The sequence below is a fragment of the Panthera leo genome, chromosome C1 (assembly GCF_018350215.1).
Source record: "Panthera leo isolate Ple1 chromosome C1, P.leo_Ple1_pat1.1, whole genome shotgun sequence".
Taxonomy (NCBI): Eukaryota; Metazoa; Chordata; class Mammalia; order Carnivora; family Felidae; genus Panthera; species Panthera leo.
The window spans coordinates 105,210,819-105,233,843 of record NC_056686.1 but is presented as its reverse complement, the minus strand read 5'-3'; the positions used below and the strand labels follow the sequence as shown (position 1 = coordinate 105,233,843).

Sequence of the window (23,025 nt, the reverse complement as noted above, 5' to 3'; positions counted from 1 at the left end):
TTAGTGGCCTTGATGAGAACAATCTCAGTGGGTTGATGGGGGCAAAAAAAGAATAATAAGATGATTGAGAAGTGAACGAGTAGAGGGAAATGCATACAGCAATTCTAGTTGACTCTAGAAGTTTAGCTGTGAAGGGAAGAAAGAAATGGAGAGATGGCTAAATACAGACAAGGATCAGGGGAAAGTTGAGAATTTTTTTTTTTTTTTGATCATGTGAGATACTTGAGCATGTGTAGATGCTAAGGGGAAAATGTCAGTAAAAAAAGGCAAGGTTAAAAATAGAGGAAGGAGAAAGGATTTGAAGACCCAGGGAATAAAGCTTGTAAGTAGGAGATAAAGAAGACAGATTTATTCAACCAACGTGTTAATAGTTAACACCTGCTATATGCCAGGTAGTGTGCAAAATACAAAGTGTACAGTGACAGGCAAGATGGCCATAGCTAGGCCCTGGGTACATGGAACTTACAGGAAGGTGGGAAGGTGGACCTTGGACAGGAGATACAGATGCCTCATCTACTGGCATGACCAAGATGTGAGGATGTCCCTAAGGGCATCTGGAGAGGGCCCAAGAAATTGGTGGAATTCTCACATCACTACTATTTTCTCTGAAGACAGATGTGGCAGCTGCTGAGATAAAGGAAGAAGTAGTGATGAAAGAAACTTGAGGAGTGAGGTGGAAGTTTGAAATAGCTACTTGTAAGGATTGGGAGAGGGTGATTTTCCAAAGTTGGAGATCCTGAATTTATTAGAGGCTCTGATCTGTGGGACTGTGGGATTTTCTCCGTAAGACCCCGAGAAGCAGGAACAGAGTCATTTGGATTTGTCCTTTGATGTAGCTCTCTGGTTCATCCATTTCTTTCTATACCCAGTGTCACCATCCTTACCTGAATGCCTCTCTCCCCTCAACCTTGAACCCCCTATTTTCTTGCTGGGAGGTCTCCTTGTCTCCTTGCTAAAATAAAAGCATTTTGATAAGGAACACCCTTATTTGAGAACTTGAAATGACATCCTATTCCTGTCAGATTATTTTAACCTACTCACTTTAGCATTCCAAGCCTTCCATAATTTGTCTCCCTCTTCCCCTTTACTCTGATTGTTACTAGTATCTTTCTTACATCACTCCTGCCCAGCGTTTTGCTATCTATGCTTCAGGCTCCAGGCTTACCAAGTACAAACTTGCTTAAGCTATGTTGCTCTTGGGAACATTTTCTTCTTTCGTTTGCACCAAACTGACTCCCACTAAAGTTCTCCATCTTCCATGATAAAATATATCCAATGGCTTTCCCTGCAGTCATCATGAAGAACATTTATTGTGTGTCTTTCATTTCAGAATTATATTTAATGTAGCTCTTTTTTCTTTTTCTTTCTCTCGAATGGGTATTGCATTTTAATCATTTAGTGCATGTAAGTTTTATTTTAACCTCAATAGATGGCTATTTTCTTTTTTTTTCTTTTTCAAATATTTTATTTTTAAGTAATCTCTACACCCAACGTGGGGCTCAAACTCGCAACCCTGAGGTAAAGAGTTGCATGCTCCACTGACTGAGCCAGCCAGGCACCCCAATTGACATTTTCTTTGTATTTTCTTTCCCTTTCTTTCTTTTTTAAGTTATTGTTTTTTTAATGTTTATTTATTTTTGAAAGAGATGGTGTGATTGGGGGAGGGGCAGAGAGAGAGGGAGACACAGAATCCGAAGCAGGCTCCAGGCTCTGAGCTGTCAGCACAGAACCCGATGTGGGGCTCGAACTCATGAGCTGTGAGATGGTGACCCAAGCAGAAGTTGGACACTTAACAGACTGAGCCACCCTCGCGTCCCTTAAACTTTTTTTAAATGTTTATTTATTTACTTTGAAAGAGAAAGAGCACACATATGTGAGCAGGGTGGGTGCAGAGAGAGAGGGGGAAAGAGAATCCCAAGCAGGCTCCCTGCGGACAATGTGGAGTCTGACATGGGGTTCCAGCTCACAAACCATGAGATCTTGACCTGAGCCAAAATCAAGAGTCAAACGCTTAACCAACTGAGCCACCCAGTGGCCCCTCTTTCTTTTTATTGAAGTATAGTTAACACACAATGTTACATTAGTTTCATATGTTCAACATAGTGATTCAACAAATTTGTAGGTTATGCTATGCTTACACAAGTGTCTGTCACCATACAATGCTAATACAATGCCACTGACTATATTCCCTATGCTATCTCTTTCGTCCCCATGACTTGTTCTTTCCATAACTGGAAGCTTGTATCTCCCACTCCTTTTCACCTATTTTGCCCATTCCCCAGCGCTTCTGCCTCTGGCAACTATCAGTTTGTTCTCTGTGTTTATGGGTCTGTTTCTGCTTGTTGTTTGTTTGGTTTTTAGATTCTACATGCAAGTGAAATCATATAGTATTTGTCTTTCTCCTCTTGCTTTTTTTTTTTTTTTTTTTTTTGGTGATTGATAATTTTATGTAGCGTTGTTTGGTTTTCTTTCTCTTCATTTTTTTGTGTATCTATTACAGGTTTTGGGTTTGTGATTACCATGATATATCATGGCTTCTATATCACATCCTAAATATATAGCATTCTATATTGACGGTCATTTAAGTTTAAACACATTCTAAAAAGAACTTCTCTTGGGGCACCTGGGTGGCTTGGTTGGTTGAGCGTCTGACTCTTGATTTTGGCTCGGGTTGTGATCCCTGGGTGGTGAGATTGAGCCCCACATTGGGCCTTGTGTTGATTGTGGAGCCTGCTTAAGATTCTCTCTCTCTCTCTCTCTCTCTCTCTCTCTCTCTCTCTCTCTTTTTCTTTCCCTCTCCCTCTGCCCCTTTCCCCTCACTCAAGCTCTCTCTCTCTTTCTCTAAAATAAAAGAATAAAAAGAACTTTTTTAGTCCCTCCTCCTCACTATATGTATATATGTATGTATGTGCATATATATATATATACACACACACACACACACACACACACATGTCTTTTGTCTGGGAAATGATTTCTCTGTTTCTATGTAAAAAAACATTTGTGTAATGTTTTATTTATTTTTGAGAGAGAGACACAGAGACAGAGTATGAGCCGGGGAGGGGCAGAGAGGGAGACAGAGTCCCAAGGAGGCTCCAGGCTCCAAGCTTTCAGCACAGAGCCTGACACGGGGCTTGAACTCATGAACTGTGAGATCATGACCTGAGCTGAAGTCAGATGCTTAACCAACTGAGCCACCCAGGCGCCCCTATTTCTCTAATTCTAAATGATCACCTTTGCCGGGTAGGGTATTCTTGGTTGTAGGTTTTTTTCCTTTCAGCACTTTGAATATATCATGCCACTCCCTTCTGGCCTGCAAAATTTCCACTGAAAAAAAATCAGCTGATAGGGGTTTCCCCTTGTATATAACTTTTCTCTTTCTGCTTTTAAAATTCTTTCTTTATGTTTAAACTTTGACATTTTATTTTATTTATTTTTTTAATGTTTGTTTTTGAGAGAGAAAGACAGCATGAGCAGGGAAGGGGCAGAGAGAGAGGGAGACACAGAATCTGAAGCAGGCTCCAGGCTCTGAGCTGTCAGCACAGAGCCTGATGCGGGGCTCAGACTTACGAACTGTGAGATCATAACTTGAGCCAAAGTTGGATGCTCAACCGACTGAGCCACCCAGGCCCCCCATAATCTTTGACATTTTATTTTATTTTATTTTATTTTATTTTATTTTATTTTAAATGTTTATTTTTGAGACAGAGACAGAGCATGAACGGGGGAGGGTCAGAGAGAGGGAGACACAGAATCCGAAGCAGGCTCCAGGCTCTGAGCTGTCAGCACAGAGCCTGACATGGGGCTCGAACCCACAGACCAGGATATCATGACCTGAGCTTAAGTCGGACGCCTAACTGAGCCACCCAGGCGCCCCTCTTTGACATTTTAATTATTATGTGTCTAGTGTGGATCTCCGAAGGTTCATCTTATTTTGGACTCTTTTTGCTTCCTGAACCTGGATGTCTATTTCCTTCCCTAGATTAAGGAAGTTTTCAGCTATTATTTATTCAAATAAATTTTCTGCCCCTTTCTGTCTCTCCTCTCCTGAGACCCCCTATAATGTAAATGTTTATTCTCTTGATGTCATCCAACAGATCCCTTAACCTACCTCATTTTAAAAATTCTTTCCTGGGGCGCCTGGGTGGCTCAGTCGGTTGGGTGGCCGACTTCGGCTCAGGTCATGATCTCACGGTCCGTGAGTTCAAGCCCCGCGTCGGGCTCTGTGCTGACAGTTCAGAGCCTGGAGCCTGCTTCGTATTCTGTGTCTCCCTCTCTCTGACCCTCCCCTGTTCATGCTCTGTCTCTCCCTGTCTCAAAAATAAATAAACGTTAAAAAATAAAATAAAATAAAAAATAAAAAAAATAAAAATTCTTTCCTTTTTGCTGTTCAGCTTGGGTGCTTCCCATTATCCTACCCTTCAGATCACTGATCTTCTTCCGCATCCATTAATCTACTGTCGATTCCCTTTAGTGTGTATTTAATTTCAGTTATTGTATTTTTCAACTCTAATTTATTATTTTGTGTATTTTCTCTTTGTTGGAGTTCTCTTTGAGTTCCTCCATTTTTTTCTCTCCAGTCTAGTGAGCATCTTTATAACCATTGCTTTATTTTTTAAAAGTTTTTAATTCCAGTTAGTTAACATGCAGTATAATATTAATTTCAGGTGTACAATATAGTGATTCAACATTTCCATACATTACTTGGTGCTCATCACAACTAGTGCCTTCCTTTTAAAAAAATTTTTTTTAATGTTTACTTTTGAGAGAGAGAGAGAGACAGAGTGTGAGTGGGGAAGGGGCAGAGAGAGAGGGAGACACAGAATCTGAAGCAGGCTCCAGGCTCTGCGCTGTCAGCACAGAGCCTGATGTAGGGCTTGAACTTATGAACCGTGAGATCATGACCTGAGCCGAGGTCAGACGCTTAACTGAGCCACCCAGATGCCCCAACTAGTGCCTTCTTTAATCCCCATCCCCTCTTCCCCCCAACCCCAACCTCCTCTCTGGTAACCACCATTTTGTTCTCTATAATTAAGAGTCTGCTTCTTGATATCTCCTTCTATTTTTTCCTTTGCTTGTTTTGTTTCTTAAATTCCATATATGAGTGAAACCATATGGTATTTGTCTTTCTCAGACTTATTTCTCTTAGCATTATACTCTCTAGATCAATCGATGTCATTGCAAATAGCAAAATTCCATTCTTTTTATGGCTGAATAATATTCCATTTTATATATATATATATATATATATATATATATATATATATACCACATCTTCTTTATCCATTTATCAATTGATGGACACTTGGGCTGCTTCCATATCTTGACTATGGTAAGTAATGCTGCTATAAACATAGGGGTCTGTGTATCCCTTTGATTAGTGTTCTTGTCGATCATTACTTTAAACTCTAACAGGAATATTGATCATCTCCATTTAGTTCTTTTTCTGAGGTTTTATCTTATTCTTTCAATTAGAGCATATTCCTCTGTCTCCTCATTTTGCTTGACTTTCTGTGTTTGTTTCTATGAATTAGTGGAACAGCTACTTCTCCTAAACTTGAAGGAATGGTCTTAGGTATGGGTCATCACTTGTGTAGACCCTATGTGCCTGGTGACTTTTGCTGGCTGGCTGGAGTTGTGGGTGACATGGGCTGGGGATCGCGAGGCACTCCCTGCTAGGTCTTCTCTGGTAGGATGGTAAATGGCCATTTCTTTAAAGACTGGGACTGCATCCCACAGCGAATTGGATATGAAATAAGTGCTTAATACTTTATAGATGGAACTGAGATTTTAATTGGGTCCTAAAACTTTAGATAAATTACACCTCAGTCTCCATTCACTAACCTATTTAATGAGCATGTATTTGAGTCCCTAAGTCCTTTGCTAGAAGCTGGGGAGATACATCTCTTGCTTACTCACTGTGAGGCTTAGCCCAGTCAGTGAGCCTGATCGGAGTTCAGTAAAGACCAGCAAACCCTTGTGCCTCCTTTCCTCTTGTCCAGAGATTAGTATGTGGGAGTAGGGGGCAGGAGGTGTCCACTCAGATAAAACTGTCCAAGAATGCCAATGTCTCCCAGTCCACCCACTATCCTGGGAATTTTGAGAACGTCTTTTGTCCCAGCCCCCACGCAGGGAAGAATCTTAGCAGGCGATACCAAGGTGGGAGCCAAGCAGTGCTGTCTGAAGTAGTCTCATTCTCCCTCCCCACTGACCTTCCCAGAATCAAAGAGTCTTTATGGAGGATGGGGTTGGAGAAGAAGCAGTTTTGCTATTCGAAGGAATGTCCAGGGCCCTCTGAAGAAAGATGGAACACTAATCCTGTGTCTGGGGCCAGTAAAGCTATACGTGGGGCTGGGACACTGGTCACTTTCCCTTTTTGGAGTCTCCATGTTGCTCCTCTTTCTGTGTGATTCTCTGAGTCAGTTTGTCCCAATCTCCACGTCTCTCTTTTGGCTTGAGCCTCACTCACCTGTCCTCTTCCATCAACCCAACAGCCTGCCAGCCACCCTGGCTTCCTGGCTCCGTAGTTCCTGGCCTAGTGGCCTAAGCCCATCCTGCTCTGACAGTAGGGGTGAGAGGGGAGGAGATGATGGGGACAAGGAAAACCTCCTGGTGACACCTTCCTTTCCTTTCCCAGGCCTCAAGCCCTCAAGCGCATGCTAGGCCTCCCTTATTGGGGTCATGATGAACCAGAGGAGGCACGTGGGAAGAAACAAGGAGGTCGAGGTAAAAACAGTAGAGAGGAGGGACAGAGGGTTGGGGGCAGAGCGGAGAGCCCCCCCGAAGTGGAAGCCGGGTAGCCAAAGCCATTGGGGAGAAAGGAGGGAGGTTGAGTCGCGCGGCTCTGACAGTCCAGCCCAGCCGAGTCTCCGGGTTTCCCGTCGGTCTCTCCTTCCAGCTTCGCTTCCTTCCTCTCTTGTAAGATTTCTCCCAGGACCTCTCCATGAGACCCCCTCCTCTGTACGAGTCTCGGCGATGGTCCACTGGTTTCTCCATCTCGCGCCTGGCTTTGGTCTCTGGCTCAGCCTCCAGACCTGGCCCTCTCGGTGGGCGGTGCTCCTTACGCCCCGCCCCCAAGGAGGACTATTGGTGAAGAGGTGTCGAGAAGGCGGTGTCCAGCCAGCTTCCGAGAGCCAGATTGGTTGCGGCGACCCAGAGGCGGGCGGGAGGCGGAGCCGGCCGGGAGGCGGGCGGGGCGGCTGGGGCCCGGCCCAGAGCCCCGGGCGGTCGCATTGTTTTCCTGCACGGAGCCGCGGCGGGAGTGGGGGCTGCGACTGGGACCCGCGGCTTGCCGGACCCGACAGGGCCGGGAGCTCAGATCCGGGCTCCATCCCATTCGGACGCTCATCACATCTCGCCAGAGCCCCAATCACGGATTGCGAACTCGGCGTGGTGCGGGGCTGCTGCCCGCCCGCTGCGATCTCGGTCCCGCTGACCCGGATCTCGGAGCAAGTACCCCGGAGCTTGGGGAGATGGGGCTGCAGGGGAGGCCAGGAGGACGGGGGACGCCGCAGCTGGGGACAACGTTCCGAAGTGCGAGAGGGAACTGGGAGGGTGCCAGCGCGCTGTGTGCCTGGCTGGTGGAGAGGGTCAGCGGAGTTGGGGTGCTTGGAGGGAGGAGGGGACCGTGGCCGAGCCCCGTCAGTGCACTGTTGGGCGCAGCGTCTGGGCGCCTCTTTCCACCAGGCTTCTCTGAGTCGCGTCCCCTGGATTGGGGAGCGCGAAAGGGGATTATCTGAGGCGCGCACCGTGCAGAGGGTGGAAACCCTGGTGCCGTGACTCCCGGGCAGGGAAACTAAGGCTCCGAAACCCGCGGCGAACTGGACCCTCCTCTCGATGTCTCTGCAGGGATGGGAAGGGGGACGCGTCGTTCCGGACTTTGGTGTCACGGTTGCACCTCTGTCCTTGTGCAAGCGGGAGTCTGAGCACCTCTCAGGAGGTTGGCTGGGGCAGAGTCGGGGAAGGGGGCCCCCGAGAAACAACAGTCCCCGCGCCCTTCTCGTTTCTTCACCCCACTCGACCCGGGGCTTTGTTAGACCAGGGTCTCCCAAGGAGGAGAGCCTAGCTGGAGACTGGACCTTTAGCCCGCGGACCCCGCTCAGCGCCGGCCGCAGGCCTGCCCTCTTTGGTTCCCAGCCTCTGGCCCTGTTTCTCTGGCCTGGGAGACCCGCCTCCGCTCCCCAACCCCCGCTCTCATCCTCACTCTGTCTGCGCCTGCAGGCCCCTCCAGCCCCTCCTCCCGCTAACGTGGCTCTGGGACCCGGTCCCGGCCCAGACTCTGCTGCCCGCCCCTCTCGGAGCCCCAGATCCAGTGAGGGGGAGACACGTCGAGCCCCTGGCCCTGGGCCCATCTTATGCCAGGCTCTAAACACCTGGATTATCCTCGTTGGGGGTTGGGTGGAAGGGAGAGTAGGTGCGGAACCAGGGGCAGAGGATGGGAGAAATGTCTTGGAGAAGGGAATGCGCCTTCAGCCTGTTTCTCGAGGATCCTCACCGCGCCCCCCACCCCCTCTATCTCCTGTCTGCTCCCCCAGAGGAAGGTGGACTGGGGCGGGAGACCAGCCTGAGAGCTTCCTGCTATTGTCCCCAGCCCGGTCTCCCCTTCTCCATCCCTTCCCCAGCCTCCCCCTCCACCCGCCTTGACTCTGGTTGTGACTCTGGCTATGACCCTGGCCACTCCCCAGAGGTGGCTGTAGGGCCAGGAGGAGAGAGAAGGGCTGTTTTCTCTCCCAGCAAAGAGAAGACCTAGGAGGGGAAGAAAGGTTTGGCCAGGCCTCCCCCATTTGCTTCAGATGGGGGGGTATGATGCCTTTCCCCAGGCCCCGGGTGGGATGGGAACTGCTCAGATGCTGCTCCTCCAAAAACCAATGTGGGAAGCCTTCTTAAAAAGACATATCATACAAGTCTAGGGGGCCAATGCGAAGGCCAACCAAGTGTTTTCAGAGGCTGGACTAATCCAGTCCAAGGCAGGGGGTGGGGTGCAGAGACACTGGGCAGGAGGGAGGCAGGACCTGCTCTCTCAGGGAAGAAAGAAGGGGCTGGGGATGTTTGCTATCGGAGCATTTTGCCTAGAAATGAAGAGCATGTAAATGAGATGCAAATTAGCCTCTATTGTCCCCAGCTAGGGCGCTTTCTCCGTGAAGGCTGCTGGATTCTGAGGGTTTTAATGTGGGAGTGGTCGTAATGCCCCACAAACTCTCCTTGTCACCCTTTTCCCCAAGACTGGTCCTTCAGTTCCAGGAGTTTCCAGCTAGGGGCCAGCCCCTGCCCCTGCCCTCACATCTTTGGGTTTGAAGCGGCCCGCACCTTTGTAATCTAGCTCACTGTCAACACCCCGCCCCACCCCATCCCACAACACACCCACACCTTTCCAGGGCCGCACGTCCCTTTCCCTAGCCTCAGTAGACTTCTCCTAAATTTTCACATTTACTTCTAAGGGATGTGGTAAGGAGGTCTAGCTAAGCCTCTTCCGTCCTGTCCCTTCTTCCATCAGGTCACAGGTTTCCTATCCCCCTCAACCCCCACAGGAGTCACGACCCCAGGTGAGGAAAGGGCAGCAGCTCCTGAAGGCAGAGGATGGAAACTGGCCTGGTCTGGGAGCAGGAAGAGGGGTCTGGCTGTTCTCCCCACTTGCCAGAGGCCAAAGTTGTTTCCTGGGTGAAGATACCAGTTGCCCAGGGCAACTTGGAGGGGGGGGGGAGCCGGAGGGGGAGGATAGGAGACAGGCTGGGTCCCTTTCTCTTCCCCTGGGAGCACCAGCATCCGGGGATGGGGGTGGGGTGGTTAGGGAGGCTTGGCCTTTCAGCACCAGAGGGTCGTTAGCTAGCTGACTGCTCTGCCCCTGGGGAGGGGGTCATCATTAGATGTTCCTACCCCTTCCCCTCCTCCAGCCCTCTTGGGACCCCAATCTGACGTCAACCTCCCCACCATTGACGCTGGACTGGGGGTGGGGTACACTTGGGTCCTGGCTCCAAGAGTGGATTTGGGGAGATGGAATGGGCTGGGCTTGGAAACCCAGGGTCTGTTCTTTAAGGGGACATGGTGGGATGAACAACTAAGGATTGGTGAGGGATAGCTGTCTATTCACAGAAAAGAAGGATTCTCACCCGACCTGGTTTCAGGAGCCACTCAGCCCCTCGCTTCAGTTTGAGGGGAGGGAGGGCAGGAAGCTGGAGTACACCTCCCACTGCGGGGCCCAACCGGGGTCCGCTGGGGTGGGGTTGGCAGTGCCTGATGAGTGGGAAGGGCAGTCTCACCACGCTTTCACCATATCCATCTTTTCCTGGACTTTGGGCTACTGTTGCCTGTGCCTGTCGTTGAATTATTTATATTTCCATTTTGAGGCAGCCTGAAGAGGGAAGGAAGGGAAAGAGGGACATACGTGTTGAGCCATTTCTCATCACCAGTATAGCCAGTTGCATCCCTGGCTCCTCATAGGCGTCTGCTCCTCCTCATCAAGTACTTGCACTGGTTCTTGGGAGCCAGGGAGGGAGCAGGGGGTTGGAGAGGCTGGGAGGGGGCACAGTGGTCGGGCAGACAGCTGCAGCCAGAGCTAAGTTTAGCCTCTGATCTGGCTTTGATGCAGATGCATTTTTGGCTAAGGCAGCCCCCCACCCCACCCCGTACCCCTCCCTACCCAGCTTCTCCCTAGCAAAGAGAAGAGCCCTTGAGGCATGAACTTAGACTAAGACAACGACCCCTAGGCTTCCTGCCCCCACTCTGTCCTTCCCCAACTCTAGAGAGGGGATGGCTTCCTCGCAGCTGCCTCTGCCCAGGCACAGCGCCTAAATGGCTCCCAGGGTGCCGTCCGGGTCTGTGAGGGAGGGTGAGGCAGACACGGTGCCCTCTTCCTCCTTCCAGTGCCAAGGAGTCACTATTTATAATTTTAAGGCTTCAGTGTCTAATTATAACTGAGAAGGGGTTAGTAAGAGGGGGGCCGGGAGGTGTCACCTACCAAATGTCCCAGGCCTGCTCAGAAGAAAGGAGAAGAGGCCGGGTGAGAAGGTTTGGAAGGGGAACGGGCGTGTCCTGTCCTTACCTGGGGTCATGCCTGCAGGTCTCACGCCAGCCAGTTTGGGCCAGTTGGAGAGAGAAAGGCCTGGAGTGACAGTGACAGCTGGCTGGGACCGAGGCAGTGCCAGAGAAAGGGTTGATTCCCCCGGCCCACAGGGTCCTCTGGGGTCAGACCAGGGGAGGAGCCCGCCTGGGCCAGGGGGGAAGGGATCTGGCCCCTTCCCCCACTTTTATCTGTCTCCTCTTTCAGGGCCGGCATATGGGTGAGGGGGCACCCCCTGGGGCCTGAGCTGCCCCGCACAGGATGCCCCGTGCCCCCCGCTTCATGCCCTTGCTGCTCCTGCTGCTCTCACTTCCCCATACCCGGGCTGCCTTCCCCCAGGACCCCCTCCCTCTGCTGACCTCTGACCTGCAAGGTGAGTGCCCTGGCCCGACACCCCGCTGGGTGAGCTCTGCACTCCAGACCCCTGTGTAGGAGGCCAGGGTACAGGAAGACACCCAGCAGGGGAAGCAGACAGGTAGAGGGAGCGGGCGCTGCTGGCCCTGCTTCCTTCACTTGGAGGCAGTGCGGTCATTTGGTGGTTAAGAGCACGGACTCTCAGCCAGACCAAACCTTAGCAGGTTTGGATCCCTGCCCGGCGACTCATTAGCCGCACAACCTTGGTTAGATTGTTTAACCTTCCTTTGCCTCAGTCTCCTCATCTGCAAAATGAAGAGAGCAAACAGCATTCTGCCTCAGAGTTATGTAGGGATTAAATGAGGCGCCAAGAACACGGTCTGGCACATGGTAAGTGCTGCCTGTGTGTTTGCTATTACTGTTAGGTATGCCACAAAGGCTCAGGGCTGGTTCAGTGGTTCCCCACACCTCTTCCCTCATCTCCACCATTTGCACCACAACTAAGCCTAGGTCCCACTGTGAGGGAAACCATACACCCACTTTTTTCTGAGAAGAACCTTGATCTATTTGCAGGTTCCTGTTATGGATGTAGAATTTAGAGTAATTTTAAGGACCAAGGGACTGCAGTTGGGTCCCTGGGAGTAAGTGTTGGGGGATAAGAATAGCAAACACTTGCATGTGCCAGATGAGGTTCTGAGCACTGTATAAACATTAAAGCATCTATGTCTGAACTCTGAGCTGCCTCTGGGCGCTGATGATCATGGTTGCCATGGTCAGGCCAGCGGACACGGAGGGTGGTCAACGGAGACAGTGACCTGGGACGGCTGAGGTGGCTTCTGAAGAGCCTTGAGGGGATGATACCAAAAGCTGGGAGAAATGGAGTAAGTGCTCCAGACAGGACAGTGTATGACACGGGAAGGAGAGGGGAGTGCTAGCCAGCCCTACAGCCCTTCCAACAAGGGACTGTGAGCGGGCATTGGTGGTATAGTGGTGGGCACACCTGCCTTCCAAGAAGGAACTGTGTTCAGCTCTGGAGTAGGACAGACCTGGATCTGAATCCCAGTGCCTGCCACTTCCCAGCTAAATAAACTAGGCAAATTCCTTAATGGCTTTAAGCCTCAGACTCCTCATCTGTAAAGTGGGGCCAATATTAGTATAGTAAAACCTTGTGGCAAGATAAGCAAACATTATTTTTAATTTTAATTAAAAAAATGTTTATCTTTAGAGAGATGGAGAGATGGAGTGCGAGCAGGGGAGGGGCAGAGAAAGAGGGAGACACAGAATCCAAAGCAGGCTCCAGGCTCTGAGCTGTCAGCACAGAGACAGATGTGGGGCCTGAACTCACAAACCGTGGGGGATCATAACCTGAGCCAAAGTTGGATGCCTAACCGACTGAGCCACCCAGGTGCCCCTCTAATAAATTTTAACTTGATAAATGAGCGATGTCTTGTGATACAAGTAGTATGTGATACTGAATATCACTTGATCACAACTGAGCCAATGGTTCTTGAAATTCACTTTAATGTACGAGTGCTTTGGATTACAAGCATCATTCCAGAATGAATTATGCTTGCAAACCAAGTTTTACTGTATTTCCCTTACAGGGTTGTATTAAACGAGGCATCTAAAATGCTAACATGGTGGTTGGCCGAGGTTAAGTGCTCAGGGCTAGCATTATTTTATTAATAGTTGTATTAATAGTTTTTTTTTAATACCTCACAACTTGTCTTCCTCATCCACAATGTCCATGGCTGGATTTCATCTGGCTGGAAAGGGTATTGAGGGAGTGCATGGTGTCCTGGCTCGGCCTCAGCACCCATCTCTCTGTGTCTTCTAGGGACTTCCCCATTATCTTGGTTCCGGGGCCTGGAGGATGATGCTGTGGTTGCCGAACTTGGGCTGGACTTTCAGAGATTCCTAACCTTGAACCGGACCTTGCTAGTGGCTGCCCGGTAAACTGGCCGTGGCACTGTTGTGGGGCCGACATGCATGCTCCTGGGCAGACATGGGACCTGCATGGCCACTGCAGCACCTTGCAGGGGACACATGCAGGTGTACAAGCCATGGGACGTGGACATGCTTGGACCCAGAGCGCAAATGCCGAGGCATGGAGTAAGGGGGGGATAGCAGGAGGTCTGCGATGTTTGTCTCTGACCACTGAGCCTGAGCAGGGTGGCAGTAAGGAGCTCAGGTGGGGTGCCTTTGTTTGGCTCTGATCCCTCCTTACCTCTCTCTGCAGGGATCACGTTTTCTCCTTCGATCTTCAAGCCCAGGAGGCAGGGGAGGGGCTGGTGCCCAACAAGGTAAGAGGCATGTGGCAGGAGGTGCAGGCATGGAGATGAGGCCTGGAAAGGTCTGCTGGGGGTCCAGCGGGTGGGAAAAAGAATCCAAAAAGAGCCATCATATGAGGGGGCATCCAGCTTGCCCCATGATGTTCCCTCCCTTCTGCCTCTCCCTTCAGTATCTAACATGGCGGAGCCAAGACATGGAGAACTGTGCTGTGCGGGGAAAGCTGACGGTGAGGAGCGTGAGGAGCGGGGTGACAATTTCCAGGGGAGAATTTCCCGCCTCTCCAGGCTCTGTCCAGGACCACAGTGGTCCTCCGCTGTGCCCAGTTTTCCCACCCACTTGCATCTGGGGTGGGGGGGGGGGGATGCAGGAAAGGCGATGAATAGTTTTTGCCTTCCTTCACAGAAGAGCTAGGCTCTAGTAGGCCAAAGAATCTGTCTGAGGTTGCAGAGTAGCAAATAGCTTGGCTGGGACTTTACCCCACATTGCTCTGACCATCTCAGGGGAGGTAGCCTTAATTCCTGTGGCCCCCTGTCCCAGTCCTAGGGAGCCCTGTCGCTGACCTGGAATTTTGGCTTCTCTAGGACGAGTGCCACAACTATATTCGTGTTCTTGTTCCCTGGGACTCCCAGACACTCCTTGCCTGTGGAACGAACTCATTCAGCCCCATGTGCCGCAGCTATGGGGTACAGAGGCGGAGGGAGGGGGTGTGGGGCAGGGAAGGGGTCGTGATGGGAGTGAGAAGAGAACCCAAGGTGGGCAACCAGCGAGGGTAGGGGAACCGGAGTGTCCAGAATGCAAGGGTCCTGAAGGGGTTGGGGAGAGAGGCAAGGGGACGCGGGGAGGTGGGTGATGGAGCCAGACTCCGAGACCCTGATGGTTCCAAGAATCTGTTCCCTCTCCCTGCAGATAACTTCGCTGCAGCAGGAGGGTGAAGAGCTGAGTGGGCAGGCTCGATGCCCCTTTGATGCCACCCAGTCCAATGTGGCCATCTTTGCAGGTGTGCACCTGGGCACGTGAGAAGCGGGCCTGTGGCCGGAGGGGGCTACCACCTCAGCCCTTCTCCCAATTTGGTCTCTCCCTATGCTCCTGAGTGGAAGGTTGAGGTAGGGGGCAGGGCCAGGGTGAGTGAGGTAGGGGTGTAGGAGGCCCAAGAAGCGCCAGATCCCTGGGCCCTCCCCTGACTCCCCCCTACCCGCCCCTCCAGAGGGCAGCCTATACTCAGCCACAGCTGCGGATTTCCAGGCCAGTGATGCTGTGGTTTACAGAAGCCTTGGGCCTCAGCCCCCACTCCGCTCGGCCAAGTACGACTCCAAGTGGCTCAGAGGTCAGGGCGGGCCTGGGGGAGGGAGGCTGCTCTTGGGGAGGAGGTACAGGGGGAGGACAGGGGGAGGTGCAGGGAGCAGGCAGAGGGTGGTGGTACTGGTACTGTGCCTGTGTGAAAGGCAGAAGGCTGTGTGGGGCCTGGAGTCTCTGAGCATGCTGTTTCCTGTCTCCGCCCCTTCAGAGCCACACTTCGTCCATGCCTTGGAGCATGGAGACCATGTCTACTTCTTCTTCCGAGAGGTCTCTGTGGAGGATGCTCGGCTGGGAAGGGTAAGGAGGTGGGCACCAGGGGTGGGTAGCTAGAGAGTTCTGCTGGATCCTGAGGAGCCAGTCAAGAGTCAGTGAAGAGCTCCTGGCCCTAATCTCCACCATACAGTCCCTTGGACTCTGAGCCCCAACTTGGAGTAGCCCCCAACCCTCTGCCCCCACATCCTGCTGTGTCCCTCATCCTTGACCCCAACGGATCTACCACGCTATACCCTTCCTTTGCTGTGCCCCTAACATTGGTCTCTCGGTCCTCCAACACTCCAGATTCGTGTCCCCGCCACTGGCCCTGGGGCCCTCCCTGTTCTCCTAGTCCTGGCTTTCCCCCCCAACCCAGGTGCAGTTCTCCAGGGTGGCCCGAGTATGTAAACGTGACATGGGCGGCTCACCTCGGGCCTTGGACCGCCACTGGACATCCTTCCTGAAGCTGCGGCTCAACTGCTCTGTTCCTGGAGATTCTACCTTCTATTTTGACGTCTTACAGGCCTTAACTGGGCCTGTGAACTTGTATGGCCGCTCTGCTCTCTTTGGGGTCTTCACCACGCAGACCAACAGGTTAGTAGTAGACTAACCGACATGGCCCAATCTGTCCCTTGTCCCACCAGCGTCTGAGCCCCCCTCCCACAGCCTGCTGATGCCTTATAATGAGGGGAGATTCCATTCAAGGCCAGTTTACTGTTCTGTTCATTTTTTTTTTCTCCCAGCATGTCCCCCAGAGACTGTCTCACCCTCTCAGGCTCCACGTCTTAATATGGTGCATAAGGGCAGCTGCCGTGTCTCACCTGGGAGGGGCTGTGCTATCCCTCCCAACCCCCAGCCCACATCCTTTTCTGGCTCCTTCAGCATCCCTGGCTCTGCAGTCTGTGCCTTCTACCTGGATGATATCGAGCATGCGTTTGAGGGCAAGTTCAAGGAGCAGAGGAGTCTGGATGGGGCCTGGACACCCGTATCTGAAGACAGGGTTCCCTCCCCCAGGTACCCAGGATGGGGGTGGCTTTTGTGGGGGCAGAAGCAAGCAGTGTGTTCCCACATGGGATTATGAAGAGAGGGTCTATGGGATTAGGGGGAGGGGGCTCAGTGGGGTGGCATGGGACTGGAGAGCTGTGGAGAAAAGGAAGGCAGTAGTTGAATGTCTGTGTGAAGGGGTAGAGCAAAGGTTACCAATCATGTTTGGGAGCAGCTGGGGGGGTGGGGTACTTAACTAAACCCTGGGTCCCCGTCCTAACATGGCTCCTTTCCATGTGCCTACCAGGCCAGGATCCTGTGCAGGAGTAGGTGTGGCTGCCTTGTTCCCCTCTTCCAGAGATCTCCCTGACGATGTCCTGACCTTTATCAAGGCTCACCCACTGCTGGACCCGGCCGTGCCACCTGCTACCCATCAGCCTCTGCTCACCCTCACCAGCAGGTATGTGGCTAGACAAATGACAGCTACTGCCCAACTCCCCCCCCCCCCCGCCCCCGCCCCTTTCTGTCTCCGACCTCACAAGCTAAATCATATTGGTGGGAAGAAGAACCCACGAAAGTGGAAGGGAGAGCGAGAAGAAGAAAAAGTCTGGGCGGGAGGAAGCACCCGGAAGTGGGCACCAGGATACATGGGCCGTCTTCCACTAGTCAGCTTGCCCTGACCTGAGGCCTATCCCTCCAGGGCTCTACTGACCCAGTTAGCTGTGGATGGTAGGGCTGGTCCCTACGGTAACACCACAGTCCTGTTCCTGGGCTCCGAAGATGGGACAGTGCTGAAGGTACTGCCCCCAGGAGGGCCATCAGGGGGCCCTGAGCCCATCCTGTTGGAAGAAATCAATGCCTACAGCCCTGCCAGGTGAGGCCTTCGTCTGGCAGTCCCTCCCACCCACCCCCGCCCCCCTTGCAGAGCAGGAATGGGAAGTGAGGTGGTGGATGGAGATGTGGGGGGATAGGGTGGGAACTCCCCAGAAGCTATAGGGTATAGGGATTTGGCAAGAAGCTGGGTGGTTTGGTGGGGCAGCCCTATGAGTTGTGTTCAGGGCTTGTGCACCTCCCCACCTTCTGTTCTTTAACCGTCCCCCCCCCCACCCCTGGAGACAAGAGCCTCACCTGCGCCGTCTCTGATTCCTTCTGGCTCCATCCTAGGTGTAGTGGGAAGCGGGCAGCCCAAACAGCACGGCGGGTCATAGGGCTGGAGCTGGACACTGAAGGTCACAGGCTCTTTGTGGCTTTTTCTGGCTGCATCATCTACCTCCCTCTCAGTCGGTGTGCCCGGCACGGGGCCTGTCAGAGGTGAGAAGAGGCTGAGGGCAGGCCTGCCTGGGGAGGTTTCTTGGGCCGGAAGGAGCATGGGGACACAGGCATGGGGGGGTGGCAGAGAAATGCAGGGGAGGGTCAGGAGGGAGGGTTGCCTGGAGCATTCTGTAGGTATTCAGCAACCAGGGACTAGAATAGGAATCAGGGTAGGCAGGATGGGATCTGGGGCTGGGGCATGGGCTGTGATTAGAGGGGAGAGCCTCAGATGTCTCCGTCTCCCCCAGGAGCTGTCTGGCTTCTCAGGACCCATACTGTGGATGGCATAGCTCCAGAGGCTGTGTGGATATCAGGGGACCCGGTGGGTAAGTGAGGGGCCCCTGGACCTCCTGAGGAGAAAGCTCCCCACTACTAGGAGAGGGAGCTGAGGGCCGGGGCAGGGGCTGGGGGGCAAGATGGATAACTGCACTGAGACACCCCCATCCACCTCATTTCCTTCTAGGACTGATGTGGATCCGGCTGGGAACCAGGAATCCACGGAGCACAGTGACTGCCAAGGTAAATGGCCAGGGCAGGGGCAGCTGTAGCCACAGCTGCACATGGCTCTGAAGGCCCTCAGCGACCATCCCGGGTGTGGGTTTCTGTCCTTCTGTAGCACAGTCACCCCTTTCAGTTCTTCTAGAAGCTTCCCCTGCCCCTGTCTTCACCCTCCGTCTTCCTTCTTCATAGACGGAGCTACTGGGAGTCAGTCTGGTACAGGGGATTCTGCTTATGGTGAGTCTGGCTATTCCAACTTCATCCCCCCTTGCCCGGCCCACACTCACCTGAGTCTGTGCTCCCTGGCAGCAGACCAGCACCCCGGACCCACTGAGAGAGTCTCAAGGGTTAGCATCCTCCACACACCTGGCATATAGCTCAGTGCTTGGCATACAGTAGGGTGCTTAAATAAATAGTCTTTGAAAAAACTACATGAAAGAATGCCTGCATGGTGAGCCCTTCCCCATGCCCAGAAGAAAGGAGAGGCTGGAGTTCTGGACTTTGGGGTTCCAAAGGGGGTGGGTGGGGGTGGGGAGGACCCTCTGAATGGGTGTCAGAGGTGGAAAACAGGAGCCTCACTGGCTCTGACCTGGTCTCTGTCACCAGTGCTTCTGGGTCCTGGCCCTTCCCCTGAGACCCCCAGCCCCCTCAGTGATGCCCACCCCCGGCCCCAGTCTTCCACTATTGGAGCTCACACTCAGGGTAAGGGGGCTGGTTGGGAGGGACAGGAGTGAAGTGTGGGGCTGCTCATTCTTGAAGAACTCCAAGCCCCTCACTGACACGTTTGATGCTCACTAATGCCTGTCTGGTGCCCCCTCTCCCCAGAGCTGGGCATCTCCTATCCACCTCCTTCTGCACTGGCAGAGTTTGGCACCTGCTCTTGGCATGGCTCCAGGGGCCAGAGCTGGGTTGGGGACTCCCCAAGGCCCAAGCTCTAGCCTGTGTGTGAGGTCTGGTGTGATGGGCTGTGCGTTGAGGGGTCGGGGGAGGTCATTCTGAGGAGGGTCAGGCTGTGCTGGAGCGGAGGAGGCGAGCAGCAGCGGGAGCGAGGTGCAGCGCCCTCCCACACCCCCCTACCTCGGCTGAGCCTCCCTCCTCCCTCTCGGTCGGCAGGCGTGCGCCGGGACCTCCCCCCAGCCTCAGCCTCCCTCTCCGTCCCCATCCCACTCCTCCTGGCCTGTGCTGCCGCAGCCTTCGCTCTGGGCGCCTCGGTCTCTGGCCTCCTGGTCTCCTGCGCGTGCCGCCGAGCCCACCGACGTCGGAGCAAGGACGTCGAGACTCCGGGGCTCCCGCGCCCTCTCTCCCTTCGCAGCTTGGCCCGGCTGCACGGTGCGGGCCCGGAGCCGCCGCAGTCCAAGGACGGAGACGGGGCGCAGCCGCCCCAGCTCTACACCACCTTCCTGCCTCCCCCCGAGGGCGTGGCCCCGCCGGAGCTGGCCTGCCTGCCCACGCCGGAGTCCACGCCCGAGCTGCCGGCCAAGCACCTCCGCCACGCCGGGGGCCCCTGGGAGTGGAACCAGAACGGGAACAATGCCAAGGAGGGCCAGGGCCGCGCGCGGGGCGGGAACGCGGCGGGCGGCCCCGCGCCCCGCGTGCTGGTGAGGCCGCCGCCGCCCGGCTGTCCCGGGCAGGCGGTGGAGGTCACCACCCTGGAAGAACTGCTGCGCTACCTGCACGGTCCGCAGCCACCCAGGAAGGGGGCCGAGCCCCTGGCCGCGGCCGCGTTTACCTCGCGGGCGCTCCCGCCGGAACCCAGCCCCACCCCCACCCTGTTCGCGGGCCCCAGCCTCCTGCCCCGGGAGTGTGGCCCGCCGTTGAGGCTGGACGTGCCCCCCGAGGGCAAGTGCGCGGCCCCCTCCACGCGGCCCGCCCTCTCCGCCCCCGCTCCCCGGCTAGGGGTCGGGGGCGGCCGCAGAACGCCCTTCCCCACGCATCGTGCCCCCCCGGCCCTGCTCACTCGGGTCCCCTCGGGGGGTCCCTCCAGGTACTGTGGGGGGCCTGGGAGACATCTTCTGTACCTGGGCCGGCCGGAGGGCTATCGGGGCCGCGCCCTAAAGAGGGTGGACGTCGAGAAGCCGCAGCTGCCCCCGAAGCCGCCCCTCGTCGCGCCCTCCCCCCCGCCGGCCGTCCCCAACGGCAGCCATTTTCACTTCTAAAGGGAGCTGCGCTGCGTCCTCCAGTTGGGCCCCTGAGGCCCGCGCCCTCCAAGGCCAAGAGCATGGACGCGTCTCCAAGGACAGAACCCCTCCCTCTCTCCGCGTTCCACACCTCCAGCCTTTCTGGACTCTGAGAGTCTCCCGGGGTCTCAGCCCGCCTTGGGTTTATTTATTGACTGTCTTTCCCCCTGTCCTCGAGAGAGGAGTGGGAGGTGAGAAGCTCGCCCCCTCAGTGAGCCAGCTTTTCGGGGGGAACTGGCGCACTTCTACTTCCCCCTCTCTCAGCCAAGCTGCCTTAACTCGCCCCTTCGGGCTTCCTCCATAGACTGAGCCGCGGGCGGGCCGCAGGACGGATGGACGGACCGACGGGGCTGGGGCCGCGCGCGCGCTGTGTACGGAGTCCTCGGGCCTCCCGGGACGTGCCTCCTCCTACTGTGTAGGAGCCTCCGCTTCCCAATACAGCTTTTTGTCCCCGAGTCGTGCCTGACTTTCCTAGCGGAGGGGGCGGGGCGGGAACCGGTCCGCTCGCTAGGCGCCTCTGCCCCCGAATCTGCCTTTATCTTGGCCTCGCACTCTCCCGAGTAATTGGGATGGCTGCGGTCCCACCGGGGTTAATCAGGAAAGGTTTCCTGAAGGAGGCAAGCAAAGAAATGGTGTGTGGCGATGAGCCGGGGCCCAGGAGACCCACGGCCGAGCTTAGGTGGGGTGGGGAGTGCACCGGAGCACGTTCCTGGATCGAGGACGTTTTCCTAGCTTGTACCATGGGGTGGGGGGAGGGTACTTTTTGAGAAATAAAATGAAGCTGCAGCGCAAGTGATTTACGTTTCACAACAGGAAAACTTGTCCTAAAGAATTTGGAGTCTAGATCGCACGACCGGGAGGCTGCACAGAAGAGCAAAGGAGTCCGCGCTGTCGGAGGCAGGGGCTACCCTTGGCAGTTCCCTAAGGAGCAGTTAGTTTCCCTTCGCAGAGCGGGAGGGAGTATGCACAGCGTTTGTTCCCTTGCACGCATGCGTAGCCTCCTCTCGCGGAGGAGTCTCCGGCTGCAACCCGCGTGCCGAGGTTCAGCTAGCGGGTGCCCGTTCGGTCGTTCATCTAGCTGGGGCTGGCTGAAGATACCTGTCTGTTACCCCGCAGGCCAATGGGAGGGGCTGACAGGACCGTCTGTCCCGCCCACTACCTCGAGTCTAAGGGTTCTTAAAGCCTCTCGGGGGCGGTGGCTGCTTTTGCGGATTTACAAGTCCGGGGTTTTGCCGGCGCGTGGCCTGAGTATCCGCCCAGTTGGAGCCCTAGGCCGCCGTCCCACTGGCGCCGCCTGGAGGCCGGCCCAGGTCCTGCCGCTAAGGAAGCCTTGGCAGTCCATTGCCCTGTTTGCCGCGGAAGGGCCTTTGATGGGAAACCACTGAGAACAATTTGGTGAAGAACGGAGACTGTTTCTTGCTCCTCCCTTGACTACCTGTAATCCTGACAAGTCACAACTTTGCCCCAAACCTCAGTTTCCTCATCTGAAAAATGGGGTTGAGAGGCTCAAGTAATGATAATGTATGTAAAAATACTTTCAAAGGAGAAAACACGGTACCTTTTGAGATGGTGATTCTTCCAAACTCATGCTTAGGTGTCCTAACTTTGCGATCTTCTAAGCAATCGGTTTCCCTTTATATCCTCACAGTCTTAATAGATTTTACCCTCAAGATTTTTTTGAAAATTACCCTCTGAACTTTCCTCACACCTTGTTCTGCCATATTTGCTCTCTGCAGTCTACCCTCTGCTTGGAGCTTGTTCTCCCAGGTTGGAGAGGTCCTTTAGGTCTTAGTTTAACCCTCTTTGGATGCCTTACATAAACCAAGATGTTTGAAAACCGTTGCTAGTTTCCTAGATGGTGAAGGAGAGCAAGGGAGGAGCGGAGGAGAATCTTTCCAAACACGACTTCACTATCCTCTTCAAACCAAGGTGTTAAAGCCAGGACAAAGAAAAATGTTAGGGCTGCATCCTTTCTCAGCCTTCTGTTCTGAGGGACAAGGCTCAAAATACTTCAGTGCTTGCCCTGAAGGTGGTCACAAGAAAGGGGTAAATGTTCCTCAAGTTTAAATACAGACTCAAAAGAGAGGTGCAAGAGAAGTTAATCCTGTGACTCTGTGCAGGCAGCAGCAATTTACAGGTTAAAGTCCTTGTTTCATTTTAATCATGAAGGGTGTTCATTTATTAACATTTACAAAGTATGACGACTTCTCTAGCCTAAAGAGTGGACTAAACTGGATTCTCAGAACGTTCTCAGGGCTAGCAAAAGCAACTATGTTGCACTGAAAACAAAAGTCTTGGACTCTGCCACTTTAATAGTTTTGTGTGTGACTTTGGCAATTCAATTAACCTCTCTGAGCCTCAATTTCTTTTGTAAAGGATATATGGCAACAGGGAGGTTATAATAAAGCACCATATAAATACATAGGTTTAAATTAAGTGCTTTGTGGGAAAAGCCCCAAATAGATTACTACCAAGTATGCAATTTGTTAATACTCATGAAATACCTCACCCTGGCAAAGAGTAGTGAATAAACTAAGGGAATGAATTCAGACAACTTATTGACACTGACAACGAGGGATAAACATGACCACATGACCTCTTAATTTAAGGATACTTAAAGATAATGTTGATACACTTTTTTTTTAAACTAAGATATTAGTTTGGGATGCCTGGGTGGCTCAGTCTGTTGAGCATGTGACTTTTTTTTTTTTTTATAAGTTTTTTTAAAGTTTATATTTGAGAGAGACAGTGTGTGAGCAGGGGAGGGGCAAAGACATGGAAACAGAATCCAAAGCAGGCTTCAGG

The 23,025-nt window shown here is 53.4% G+C and overlaps 1 protein-coding gene and 1 long non-coding RNA gene across 14 annotated transcripts; one reads left to right on the top strand and one right to left on the bottom strand.

The window, feature by feature from the left end:
- Nucleotides 1-6,707: 6,707 nt before the first annotated feature.
- Nucleotides 6,708-20,676, top strand: SEMA6C (semaphorin 6C). 12 transcript variants are annotated; one of them, XM_042953938.1, is made up of 21 exons: nt 7,249-7,448; nt 11,264-11,429; nt 13,248-13,362; nt 13,650-13,713; nt 13,872-13,928; nt 14,284-14,385; nt 14,609-14,699; nt 14,907-15,026; nt 15,207-15,295; nt 15,627-15,844; nt 16,133-16,264; nt 16,542-16,694; nt 16,935-17,108; nt 17,399-17,545; nt 17,794-17,871; nt 18,009-18,064; nt 18,236-18,280; nt 18,650-18,745; nt 19,157-19,720; nt 20,202-20,411; nt 20,525-20,676. In XM_042953938.1, exons 2-21 carry the CDS (start codon nt 11,318-11,320, stop codon nt 20,527-20,529), a joined length of 2,628 nt encoding a protein of 875 aa, XP_042809872.1. In that variant the 5' UTR covers nt 7,249-7,448; nt 11,264-11,317; the 3' UTR covers nt 20,530-20,676. The 12 variants fall into 12 exon arrangements, with proteins under 12 accessions (XP_042809865.1, XP_042809872.1, XP_042809870.1 ...); XM_042953936.1 differs by having other exon boundaries at nt 20,202-20,676; XM_042953935.1 differs by lacking the exon at nt 20,525-20,676 and having other exon boundaries at nt 19,157-20,027; nt 20,202-20,319.
- Nucleotides 13,190-14,359, bottom strand: LOC122228698. 2 transcript variants are annotated; one of them, XR_006206712.1, is made up of 3 exons: nt 14,263-14,359; nt 13,638-13,768; nt 13,190-13,276 (listed from the first exon to the last, which is right to left on the bottom strand). It is a non-coding gene; the product is annotated as an uncharacterized LOC122228698 (long non-coding RNA). The 2 variants fall into 2 exon arrangements; XR_006206711.1 differs by having other exon boundaries at nt 13,638-13,765.
- Nucleotides 20,677-23,025: the final 2,349 nt, after the last annotated feature.